The sequence below is a fragment of the Homalodisca vitripennis genome, chromosome 1, assembly GCF_021130785.1.
Source record: "Homalodisca vitripennis isolate AUS2020 chromosome 1, UT_GWSS_2.1, whole genome shotgun sequence".
NCBI lineage: Eukaryota > Metazoa > Arthropoda > Insecta > Hemiptera > Cicadellidae > Homalodisca > Homalodisca vitripennis.
Window position 1 is genome coordinate 97518481 of NC_060207.1, and position 12963 is coordinate 97531443.

The window sequence follows — 12963 nt, forward strand, 5'->3', positions numbered from 1 at the left end:
TGCTTATAGTTTGATAAATAATAACCTAAGTGATATGAGTGGTGCTTCCATAAGTCTATTCTTAAGATCAAAAACTTAGCATTTTCCCAAACACGATAGCTTTATTATAAACTTAATGGAATTATAAATAATATTTATAACATAGTTAAACGTGTATACCTGCATATGCGATATACACTGATGTTTATTTGTATTTAATTCCAAAATGTGTGGTTTTTGTTCTGAACGGGCTAAACCGTGCATATTATTCTAAATTTTAAGTTTAGGTTTGAAGTTCTACTGATGTAGGCTACAGGTGAAGACATTCCATGCCAGCCACTCCCGCCTTGCCGCTTTAGCTGCGGGCAGGAGGTTATGGCTCTATAAACCCAGCATCCTCTGGTCTAGTTTGTGACTTGATCTGGCTTTTACTGTTCGAAAGTCCATTCACATCCGAGAAACAGTTTGCATTGCAATAAGAGATTCTACGATTGTACCGGATGTCGCGTGAGGCAATGTTCTAGGTCTACCACGTTAAGGATGTGTTGGCCTTTATAGCGTAATTTATATTTCTGCTGGTCCTCTTACAGAAATTCAATGTTATTGGACAGTATTGACTGGGCACTACTGATAGAATCATTAAGAAAAAGCTGAATTAGAAACTATAGGTACACGTTATATACAAATCTATATCTAACAGTGCATTCATTGATGAACCAACAAACATAGAGTGGATACCTCAAGATTGAACAAGGTTCAAGTCAAATTTGTCAAAAGGTTTAGACATGTTTGAACTCAGCATTTAACACATATTTGAATTATTTCAATTATGAAACTTTACTCATAATTTAAAGTAATGCTATTCATTTGACAACAATAAATTGGTAACTAAACATTTGTTTAACGGAACAACTTTTAAAAGTAATACGTTCAAGTTTTTGGATAGACATATAAAAATCCCATACAGGTTTCAGTAGAGAAACGGTAATATTGTATATCTAAAGGTGATCAAAAGTATTGTATAAATGATGTATGAGTTACCAGAAAAGTGATATGGTACAGGAAATGATAGTTCACAGTACTAAAAGTACTCCAGAAGGGCTAACATTAACTTCAATTACATTTTAAACAATTTAGCAACCTTAATATCTCAACAAGTTAAAAATCACAGTTAGACAAAATGTAAATTGGTGTCTAAATCTATGTGTTATAAAAATGTAAGAATAACTCACCCGAAATTTAACTAACCCTTGGTAAATATAAATTACAACATTAGGCAGACAAGTAATTGTGTAATCGGAAGTGTCGTTGGTGGCTGAAGTGATACCGGGGTCTATTATTATTAACTACTATTCCAGTTTGGATTGTAAATTCCAGGAGTTTTTGGTGTGGATGTGTTTACCACCTAGGTGTGCGGGTGGCGGTACTGCGGTAGTGTCGCAAGCTGTTTACCAGCCGACAAGTGGCGCCAGGAGGACACAAACAGTCTGCCCACTATGGCCGTACATACGTACAGGTACATGTCATACCGTGCTTGACACTGGCAAACAATAAGTAAACAGAATGTTTCGAGGAATATTTTTCGTATTTTCGCGACTTGTCTACAAAATATTCGAACAACTGTTTCTTTGAAGCCGGATTGCCTACTCCATTGCGTCGGTTCTTACCGCATATTTGTAGCGGATAAAAAAGTACCTCCTTAAAACATTATTGAACTTCGTCGACGTAAAAAATTTCACAGTAAATGCTTGCGCTAAGAATTCATATTAGGAAAAATGATCAAGATTTTCAGCAAAACGATATTATCTATTGATCAACGCAATCTAAACATCACCAACCTAGAGTACATTACATCTAACGAGAATTAAATAAATTCAATTAACAGTATTTCTAAATACATAGTGAAATTCGCCGCAAAATGTATATAGTCTTTCAACAATAATTTATTTTTTATAATTACCACCATTTTATATACTACACAGACTACGTTGCGCAGTCAGTATAGTATAAGGTTGACAGTTAAGTACTGCAACATATGCTACAGTCAAATTAAGGATTTGGACACCTACATCACAAGTTCAGATCTAAAGTCCGACCTTAATCTGGTGGAACTTAATACCTTTGGACCCTGCGGTAACTGGTTCTCTTAAATAAATATGACTAACGTACTTTATAAGACTGACGCAATGATTATTAATATTGTCATTGAAACTAGAAAACATAAATGTAATATTTACAATATCTGTGGAAGTAGTTTGTTTAGTGCTACGCATCTTTATTGTTTCTCTTAACAGTGATCTCTAGTTAACGCTACAGTTTAGTACGGACAAACTTATCTCCCCAGTATGTTAGTGGTTTTGTAATTCTTACCTTCCACGAGAGATGTCAGGAGTGTCACGTTCGCCGCCTTCCTCCGGCCCGCCGGCAGGTTTAGCCCAATCTTCTCCAGCTTCTCCCGCAGCAGTCTGCCGCCATTCTTTGATTTCGCTCTGGAATTGAAAATCATCATCAGCACTTCAAGTCAAAATTCCATCAAACACAGAACAACAGTGTTGTAATCGAGAGCTCAGTATTTAACATACTCTATAATTAGTGGATAGTTGTTAACACCACAAATTACGGCCCCGGTGGTTAATTGTTTCGTGAAATTTACCCAGGCTATTTGAATCAAGTTACTTGGGCAAAATATATCCTAAAAAAATTTACGTAAATTCTTAATTGATTAATCCTTATGTGAACATAATAGCTAGCTCTAGCGTGACCGCGGGTGGGGGTGGTGGACGAGAAGGTGTAGGGAATGTAATACGAACTTTATCATAGTCGTGACTATTGATAAATATTGATAAATATACAATGGCAAACAATCGATATCCTATTTCAACAATTTATGGCATAACTATTATCTGTGAAACTAAATTATAATCATACATGATTAGGGTGTAAATCATACGGAATAGAAAAAGCCAGATACTACAAGTAATGTAACATAAATTTTATAAAACTTTATAGGAAACACAGTAAATAAAATATTTTTATAACATAAATTATGTACTTCCTTCTTAGATGTTGTCCAATTTACATTATGATAAGATAGGTCTATCTGCTACATTAAAAAAATTATCATAAGATTTTAATTATTACATACCTAAACGGTAATACAATTTTAAACAACAAATTGTAACTAACGTAAACTAACGTTTCAAAGCCTACGCTGTTGATGTCCAACCGTTGAAAATACACAATTTTAAGAGATGTATTCTGGTATTAGTCTGTAGGTTATATTGCTGATTAAAATGGCAGGCACAAAAAGAATTCCTAGAAAACTATATGAAGACGAAGCGAGTCGGAAAATACAAATCAGCTGATTACGTTCGGCGCGAAGACGACTCGCGAGCACGGGAATGATTAGCAGCTCTGGGGATAATTCGGGCACGTCTCGCGGGTAAAGAGGCGAGTTTGGCGCCAAAAGTCACGCTCCTGTCTCCGCGCCACCGAGCTTCCTCCTTAGCGAGATATCGTCCCAATTAGTAAGTGTTTGAAATTAAAACAATCACAAGAAATGGTGTTTAGATGGTATATAATTACATCAATTAAATTTAAATATAACGAGTGCCGATATATCTTAATTGCATTTTTTGTTTTTGCTCACATAATGATATGGTTTACAAACTAAAAATGGGATCTTGATGTGATATTTAATTAACTAACTAAGCACCGGGTGGTGAATTTAAACAATCCTAATGTTATGCTTAATCGTAATAATATTAGGATAATCTATTTATGATATTAAATGCGAAGCTATTTTATCTACAATTGATCAAATAATGAAACGGTTTCCCTTTACTTTCTCATGGGATTTATTGAATATTCATATCCAAAACTCCTAATTTGAATGAAGTTTCTAACACTTGTAAGGAAAGAAAGTACATAATCAATTCTTGGAATCCTGATGTTTGGACGTTAAACTGGACAGTGATAATCTTCAAAAATGTTTTAAAGATTTCCACAAATAAACATGTAAATACAAAATTACGCAAACACTCTTACTTGTGTGTTTAAATTGCGTGTTAATGATTCTCCCGTGCTCTTACTGGATTATTCATTGCATGTCGAAAGATATTGGAGGTTTCCGAAGAGGGATTAAAGAATTACAAGAAACAGAGAGTTGATGAAGATCAAGCAAGTCGTGCAAACCCATAAAATCGCTATGCTAGATTCACAGAATCCCACCGAGAATGAGATAGTCCAGTTCCTCAATCGGCACTTTGCTGACCACAGATTGTGCGGCGATGTGTGCTCTACACTCGCTGCCTACTCTTGGTAGATCGAGAGTGTGATTGGTTCGTGATGGACCAAAGGTTGCTGTGGCGCAACGTGCACTGTACATACCTACTCAATCATTCCCACACCCGCAACCTGGATCCGGATGGACAGCTGTCTCTGGAAGGGCGAACTCGATTTACAACGTCTAACAAGATGCGGACTTACAGCTCTTGGATGCTATTTTCTTCGGGTGTTAATTTAATTCCAAGAACTCAATGAGATTTTAAAACATATTTTTTAAATGTATATGTAATAAAATTATTCTATTTCGATCTGGTTCTGGGATTGCTGATACGCGTATAAATATTATATCATGTGCTCACAGACTAATAAAGCTAGTACCGGTGCAAAAATAAAAAGTAAATTTTTGACAGCAAGAATCGAATCCGTAATATATTAGAGTACGAATATGCTGTTTGTCTCTTATACTGATGGATCTAAGAGAACTTTGAATCTAATGACATTAGTTTGCGTTATGTCATTACGAAATTGTATTGTCGCGAGCTAGTGGCTCACCAGTATGTGATAGAAGGCGGTCAGTGAAAGAGATAGAACATATATGTTTGGGAGGATGAAGAACACCCTCAAAGTGGGGGGGAGTGTTCCAAAGGCAAAAATAGTACACATGTAATGTATATTAGTCGTATTGAATAAATTTGAACAGCCAAGACAGAAAATCTTTTGAACTAAAGAACCCCGCATTCTGTTTTCTAGTCCACCTTACTTTCTATCAACCTAAGATCCTAATTAACTTTTTAATAAATAATTTGTCTAAGAAAGTATTTTTTTTTATGAATAGTTTTTATACCATGAAGATATTTGTGAAAATATTGAAGAATTTCAAACTGTAGTGAGTTTGCTTTTTTTCAACTGTAGTGAGTTTGCTTTCTTCATAGCAGAGCATCAGCTTTCAGAAGATCTTTTTATTGAACGATCATCAGTCACAAATGATGGTAAAAAGAATTAACATGTAATACAACCAACGAGTTTTGCTATATTATTAGTTTCTAAAATATTTGATGTGTTAACAAAGTGTCACTATTGGGTATATCATCAGAAGCTACGGTTACTGTAACATGATTGAAACAGAATCATACGTGAAAATATAAAAATTACTAAACTATCTATTTTATATTTTATAAATAGTCGAAAACAACAGTTTTCACTAAACTTCTTGTTATTGTATTTCACAAATGTGAAATACAAATGTATTTTTATCAAGGAGATGTTTATGGTAATTTAAAAACCTAGGAGGTAACGTAATAGGTCGATAATACAATTTGACACTCTCGCGTCTTCAAAAAATGCAATGCATGCACGGAATGTTTAATTCACCTTTATAAGCTTTTAAAATGCTTACCTCCTAAGTACACCTCCTAAGAGGGAGGCGTTGAGGCACTCGGGAGGCGACAACCTCCGCTGTACCTCGCCCACCGTCACCTTGTACTTGGAGGTCGAAGAGAGCAACGATAGTCGGCCGGGGACGCTGCAGAAGACATCTGAAGGTGAGGATACCCCTGGAACCGAATTACTTGATAAGCAATTAAAAATAAATTAATATTTCATCATACAGGTTATAAGTAGTACTACTTCACATGAAAGTAGCCATTGTAGGAAGGGTTGATTCAATATGAATGTTGTGTATGCTCCAGTTCACCTTTCTCTTCAACTGCTACTTCAGTACTACTTATCAGAAAGTTGTTGCATTTTACTATATCGAACCATAAACACAGAATTAAAGTATACCATTATAAATCGCTCGCGAACGCTGCTATATACTGTACGTCGCTAGTAAATGTGTTCCTGCTGCCCCGCCAGGCACGTTACACAGCCCCTCGCACCGGATTCCTGTCCCACTATTGTGATAAGCACCCCCTTATCACCCTCTTATTGATTGAACAGGAACATTTTTCATGTTCATCTCCTCATACTGACTGACATGTTCGTTCTTCCCAGAGAAGACTTATTCTAGAAGTTAAGTTATCTATCTTGTTCTGGAGAATTGTTAGTTTCACTCCGATCATAGCTATACTTGTGACCATGTTCCATTTAACACTTTTTATTACAGTATTTTTAGTACTCGTGGTTTATGAAATAAAAAGATAAAAGAGAGAAACGTTTCTTCCAAAAACTGTTCATCAAGACAACTAAAAGCTTAAATGTTCGTTTTATTGATTTTCTCAAATAAGTCACTTGCACGTCACATAACAGTAAACTCCATCTGTACGGAAGAAATTACAATCTAATAACAATTTAGATTTGACTACGAAGTGTTAGTGTAAAAAAATAATTTATTTAAAACTATGAGGTAAAAACATTAATTAGGATATTCTAAAAACGTGTTTTATGCTTTCGTCATCCTTATATAAACTTTTTTTATGGTTACTGTTGCCTACATTTCTTTTCTCAGTAGCTCAAAGAATACCCAATTCAAGATCAAAATTATGAATTAGTTACAACAATAAATTACTTAATGACATACAGTATTTATGAGTTTCACCATAATATGTTATCGTCACTTTTTATTGTAATATGACATTGTACATGTTTTACTGTTAGCTCTAGCAAAAAGAATATGTACGAAATGGGTTAATTTATTTATTGTAAATGGTGTAATATGTATAATTGTATATTTATTTCAACATTTACTTAAAAAGGTAAAAAGAGTTTCCTTGTAAAATAGCGGTGAAAATCGTTCCGATAAAGAAGTTATTATTCCTAGTAATTTCATGAAGGCGGACAGGAGGTACACGGCTTACAGACGGAAAATTATGCGCAATAATGATGTATTAGGTTCCTGCTGTAATCGCCCTCATAATGAGAACACTGGTTTCAGAGACTGGTTTCCTTAACTTTTTACTTAGCCCTCAGTAAAAATCAAAACAAAATACACTAGCAGGTATCTATATATAAATTGCTTTTCATAACTGGCTCAATAATTTTCTACGAGTTACGAAATCTCCTACGACTGTATTCAGTTGAACAGAGGTGACTTGGTAAAACATCCGTTAGTGATATCAGTATCATAACAATATCCAAAATTGTTCTTACAATAATATTGTTCAAACAAAAACGTTTAACTTGCATTCTCTTCGTCAAATTCTCCTTTAGTGTTAATAATTTTGCCCGTACAAAAGTGTCCCACACTGTCTGCACACTCATTTATCTAGTATACAACGTGTTACAAAATAAACGGTAACATGAACCCAGTAAGAAATAGTTCCGCCACAAAGCGTCCCTCACTATACACACGGTGTACCGAGGGCTGAGGAGGGGCGGCCTCACATCTCACTGTGCGACCTCGGTTTGTTGGGCGGAACAGCCGGCTAATCTGCCCTCCCGGCTTTCTCATGTTAATGATCCCCGGACAATCCACTCCACGGGAGTCCAAGTCGGGGATTGTGTGAAGAATTGACAATAAAAGTCAGAAGTCGGTCGTGTAAGGGATGTTTTTGACAACTTTTTTGACTGCCCTACTAATTAGGGTTAAAATAAGAGTTTTGCCAAATATATAACTGTGGCTATATACAACGCACATACATTTTGTGAATTTATATTTTCCATCTTTTTAAGGCTCCGGTAAAGGCGCGGGTTAAAATTTCAATACAATATTGCAAATAACATAAAAAATTAAAATAATTCAAAATCAATATTGTGAACTTTCTAAAGCTTTAAAAATCAGGAGTGTATAGTTGTTTTTGTTCTGTAAAACTCCTTAACATCTTAAGGTTCTTAATTGGAAAATGACAACCATAATGACAGGTAGAAAGCAGTAAGGCTATAAGATAATTAAATATAAGGCCAAACATTTTTAAGATTGTATACATTTTTTACATGTAAATATAGTATACCTATAATCTTGTGGTTGAGTTTGATCTTATTGAGTGTCTCATACGTACTATAACATAATATTCTGAAATAATTACATTCATAATTGATGACAATATCTAGACACAGCTGCATTGCTACCTTTTTTCATAAACACCTCAGAAACACACGTACAAAATATAAATACATAAATATTGTATATCCCATCACTGAGCATAGGATACAAAAACAATTAAGAACAATATGAAAGAAGAACAATACACCGTAAAGATCTGCGTTGAAACTAATTTCTTTACGGTTGATACAATGCATTATTAGGATTTTGAACATTTTCCATCGTTATATGTTACAAAACTACTTGTTAACATACAACGATGCCATCCTGTTACCCTTTAAAATCGTACATCTTCAATAGCAAATGTTTTAAGCAAAGAATTAATTAATACATTTTAAATAACAATTTTATTAAATAATAAATTTGACACGAATAATAAATTAATTCTTTACGTAACAGTGTACAGGTGTTTTCCTTAATTTGGATTCATTCTATGAAAAAAATATCAGTTCAAACTGACGCGAAGAACGAAATCGATTGTTTGGTAAATGCAACTGAAATTGCCGAAACGTAATTGATCAGGGGAGAGTTCGCAGGGGTGGAAATTACAGAACATATGCAAGGGAGCAACAATCTGGGAATGTTCCGGGGAGATAATTGTTGCGGAAATGAGGAAAGGGGGTTGGTTTGGAGAGGGGTGTGGTGAAGATTTAGAGAAGAAGAGCCCTAGCGGTTACAAGAGAGATGGTGTATGGGTAAACTTTACCAGGTACAAGCTATCTGCACAGAACCTAGTTTCCCAACTTCGAACTGTAACCATTTAGCTAAAACGGATACTGTTTATACCGTTACACATTAAACTAATGTTACAACTAATCCAGTCTCCATTAGGAACATAAATTTTAAATTACTTGTATAAATGTATACATAAGGCGTGTTCAGAAAACCACAAGGAATATGTTCAGAAACTATTTGAACAAGTTGTTTTGAACTATTGATTCAGATTTGCTCGAGATCTTCACTATAGTAGGTTTTAGCTCCCAGAACACTATTGCCAGTAGGTTAAAACAAACCTATTCGAACTTGTAGCATGTGCTATCAAGATAGTCGATTTAGTTGTTTCACCATTTACCATTTAAAAATCGTAAGAATACAATTACTGGAATATACGGAATAAAGTATGCTCTGACTCTTATAAAGGACAAATCTTAGTTTTTTATAAATGATTTTCTATTTTTTGGCCACCTTTTTCAATGACTACCCAGCATGAAAAGGTCATAATAATCAGTAAATATTTTATAATCGGTATAGAATAGGTAACTTGAAGTATATAGGTAACATAAAACTATCGTGCTTTAAACCCGAAATATATCTTACTATGTTCAAACGCTTATCAGCCTTAACACACACACACACTTCCATAAGAAAGATAGGTTTGATGCTTTGAGAGATTCTGATTGGTATCGCTCACTCACGCGGCCTAACCCAGGTCGGTTTTATTTGCTCGCACGATTTAGAGCGTTTAGCCGTTGGTACACTAGCTAATTAGTGTAATAAACAACGGAACGTTGATAGCGAGTTATTAAACTGTGACAGCTAATTACAAGCGAGATTTTCTTATAATAATGCCATTTTATGCCCAACATTTGATTGAAATACGTGGGCTGTAAATCTACAAGAATCTCGTTAATACATTTTTAGTACAATAACACTTACAGACGACTCATGAACAAAACATTTTCAATAAAGAGCTTTTAATAAGTATTATTAATTCATATTTGGTTTAATGGAATTGGAAAGAACTTTGTTATAGGTTTGGATTGTTTTCCTTAATAATTTTCAGAAATAAACTACTCTAAAAAACCTATGGTTACGATGTCATTGGAGGTTTTTAATGAAAGTTCCAGGTTATTTCTTAAACACCGTAATCTGTAGAGAATCCTATATAATATAGAAAATAAATGTTTTGTTATTATATCATTATGAAAAAATGTATCCAACTAAGATTTTTCGACTGTGATACAATAAAATTGATGTTATTGCTATTCAGGTCCTACAACATTCGGTCCTATGGATGTTGTGGTGGTTTTATAATAAAAACATTTCCAAGAGGGACAAAGATAAAAACAAGATTCTACCTCTATTATTGTTCGATCCGAGTATACAATAAAAATGTAGGTGTAGAACGTTAAAATGTTGGGCTTCCAATGCGAAATTTTGAAGTAAGTGAAGTTCCTTAACTTAATATCATAAGTTACTGAAAGCATTTTAGAATTTGGTTTAGCTTAAATCAAAGCCTATTTTCCTCTGTTAACAGTGAGGAAGAGAAATGGTCCGAGAGAAGAACCCTGAGTACGCCATAAATGCGGGTGTGAATCAGCAGCTGGAGACCCCAGGGCAGATGGAGGACCCGGGGTGAAGTAAAGGGCACAGGGTACATCCACCGAGTTGTAAGTAGCCAATGATTCAAGGGCTTCCCGCCGAGCGGCCGCCATTTCCCCGATAAAACGCAAATCACACTTTCAATTTGCTCATGAGCCAATGAGGGTCGCCTCGGGCAAGTCCTCGATACAAATCAATTCCAACGGCTGATGAAATCCTAATTCGGGCCCTTTAATGGGGTTAAAGAGCGTGTGATTATACCCCTTGTTAATGGCCTAATGCAGGGGGTGGGTCGACCAGCAGGCCCCGGCTTCTAGTACGCCACGCGCCGCGACAACTCTCGCCTGGACTGGCCTCAAGTTAGGGCCAAATGAAAAAAACTCAACAACAGCCTATATTGAATACATATATGGCAATATTTAAAGTAATAAAAAAATACAAAAATAAGAAAGAATCTTTGATTATAATTACTTTTTAGGTAATAACATTCTTTTAATTCATTTTAATAACTGCACTAATCATTTACAATTTAATTTGTAAGCTAATTTTCAATCAAGAACAGTGTTAGTACATTTAAAAAAAACTTACTTTTAAGCAGAGGTAGGTCGCTGATGAAACCCGTGCTATCGTCGACATTTGTGTTCTGAAAATAAAACAAAATATAAGATGAGTACTTTACAGTAAGTCAAATATTCTAACTAATATCAAATCATATTTACATTTTATAAAAACTTATATATGTACAGGATATGGCTTAAAAGGATGCCATTATAGAAGTTATGACCGATAAATGAACGCAGTTCTCAAATTGTTTTGTTCATTAAGACTAGAAGTAGAACAGTATCTAAAGTTTCAATGTTTAGAAACTCTTAGTGGATTCCTTAAGGTGAAAGCTTAAGGTTTAAATTTAACTAGAGAGAAACGCTGGTCGGTTACGCTGATCTTCTCATGGTACTGCTACTGGCACTCACTCATAAATAGCCAATCAGAATTCTGCATACATTAGACCTCGGAGCGGTCGGTGATCAGATTATTGAATTATTAATGACTCCTAGGCGGCAAAATTGTTCGTATTATGACAATTTTGAGACCTAGTTGACAAAATATATCGTTCGCTTCATTCACATATGGATTAAGCAAACGTGTAATGTTTTAACATTGTTTAAACATTCCAAAGATTTCCTAGGGAATAAAGCTATCTGTAGAACGCATACAGTAATTGGGCATTGAGATTAACATTTTGGTACACGAGAGGAAATTAAATTTTTAATTTGACAAGATGGCGTCGCTAGGTAATAACATAAAAAATACATTGTGGAATCAGATCTTCAGAGGATGTGAAAAACTTGTCGATGCATTTGGTGACACTGAGGGTTATACGAGTATCTGGAAGGATCCACAGACTTGAGGGTAAAGTGTACCTTGCTGAATAGATCGTAGAGTACCAGTACTCAGGCAGTATGATTTTGCAGATCCACTTTAGTTTTATTTTTCTGATAAAGTATTTAATAGAGTGCGGTTTATCCAACCATAGAAAAGCGGAAGCCGATCTGTTGTGTTAGCATTAGGCTTTCGTCTGCGGTTCATATGATTGTGCTATGTGAACTCAATGTTGCATTAGCAAGGAATGAACGATTATTAATAAACCCCGCAGTCTAAGCTGAACAGAGAATCTTCTCTTGGTTCCGATTACCAGGAGAGGCCGGTATGGTTTCTTGTAGAATTGGGACACTTGCAACTATTGTACTCTCCCGAACAATAACATTCTAAGGGTTGGAGATTCGGAGAAGCTACTGTTAGTCCAATCACATATGAATGTCACAATGATGACTGGGACTGTACTATCATCGGACCATAACATACTCATACTCAGCCACTACCTGCGGTCTGCTAGTGAATGGGATCCAACCGGGTGTTGTCAAGAGGAGGCTGTCGTTGCCGAAGACGAACAAATAGACTGTGTAACTTTAATCGGACACTAGTTATGTCTAGGTGGCACCACATTAAACTCATTCCACTTATGACGATAGTGCTTCTGTGGTAAGACGTTTCGGAAAGAGCTAACTGTCACCGCCTCAGCTTTTGACAAGGCCACTTTGTAACAGATACAAAAAATTTAACAATTTATTCCAATCCGCAGTCTGAGACACTGATAACGGGCTGGTACTAGTCCATCAGGTATGTTCCCCATAAATGCTCAGGTAAAGGATATTCACGTGTCACAAAGTTCGGCTGTTGCACTGAGCTCACTATATAGCATGATAAGGAGTCAACTGCCATGAAATGAATAATTACGCGATGTTGAGGCAATCAAGAGAATCGCAGTTTGGATAGTCAATGTTTGAAATCATGAGATGTGTGTTTATTAGGCCTACTCTACGAGATTATATAGTATA

At 35.4% G+C, this 12963-nt stretch overlaps 1 protein-coding gene across 2 annotated transcripts in view; it reads right to left on the reverse strand.

Annotated features, from left to right (window-relative positions):
* LOC124367341 (transcription factor AP-2-epsilon) overlaps positions 1-12963 on the reverse strand; it is a 142271-nt gene that overhangs the window by 19460 nt on the left and 109848 nt on the right. For both annotated transcript variants that reach the window (XM_046824098.1, XM_046824089.1), the window contains 3 exons: positions 11156-11210; positions 5663-5819; positions 2350-2468 (listed from right to left, as the gene is read on the reverse strand). In XM_046824098.1, coding sequence (XP_046680054.1) covers positions 2350-2468; positions 5663-5819; positions 11156-11210 — 331 coding nt within the window. The remainder of the gene's footprint in view (positions 1-2349; positions 2469-5662; positions 5820-11155; positions 11211-12963) is intronic.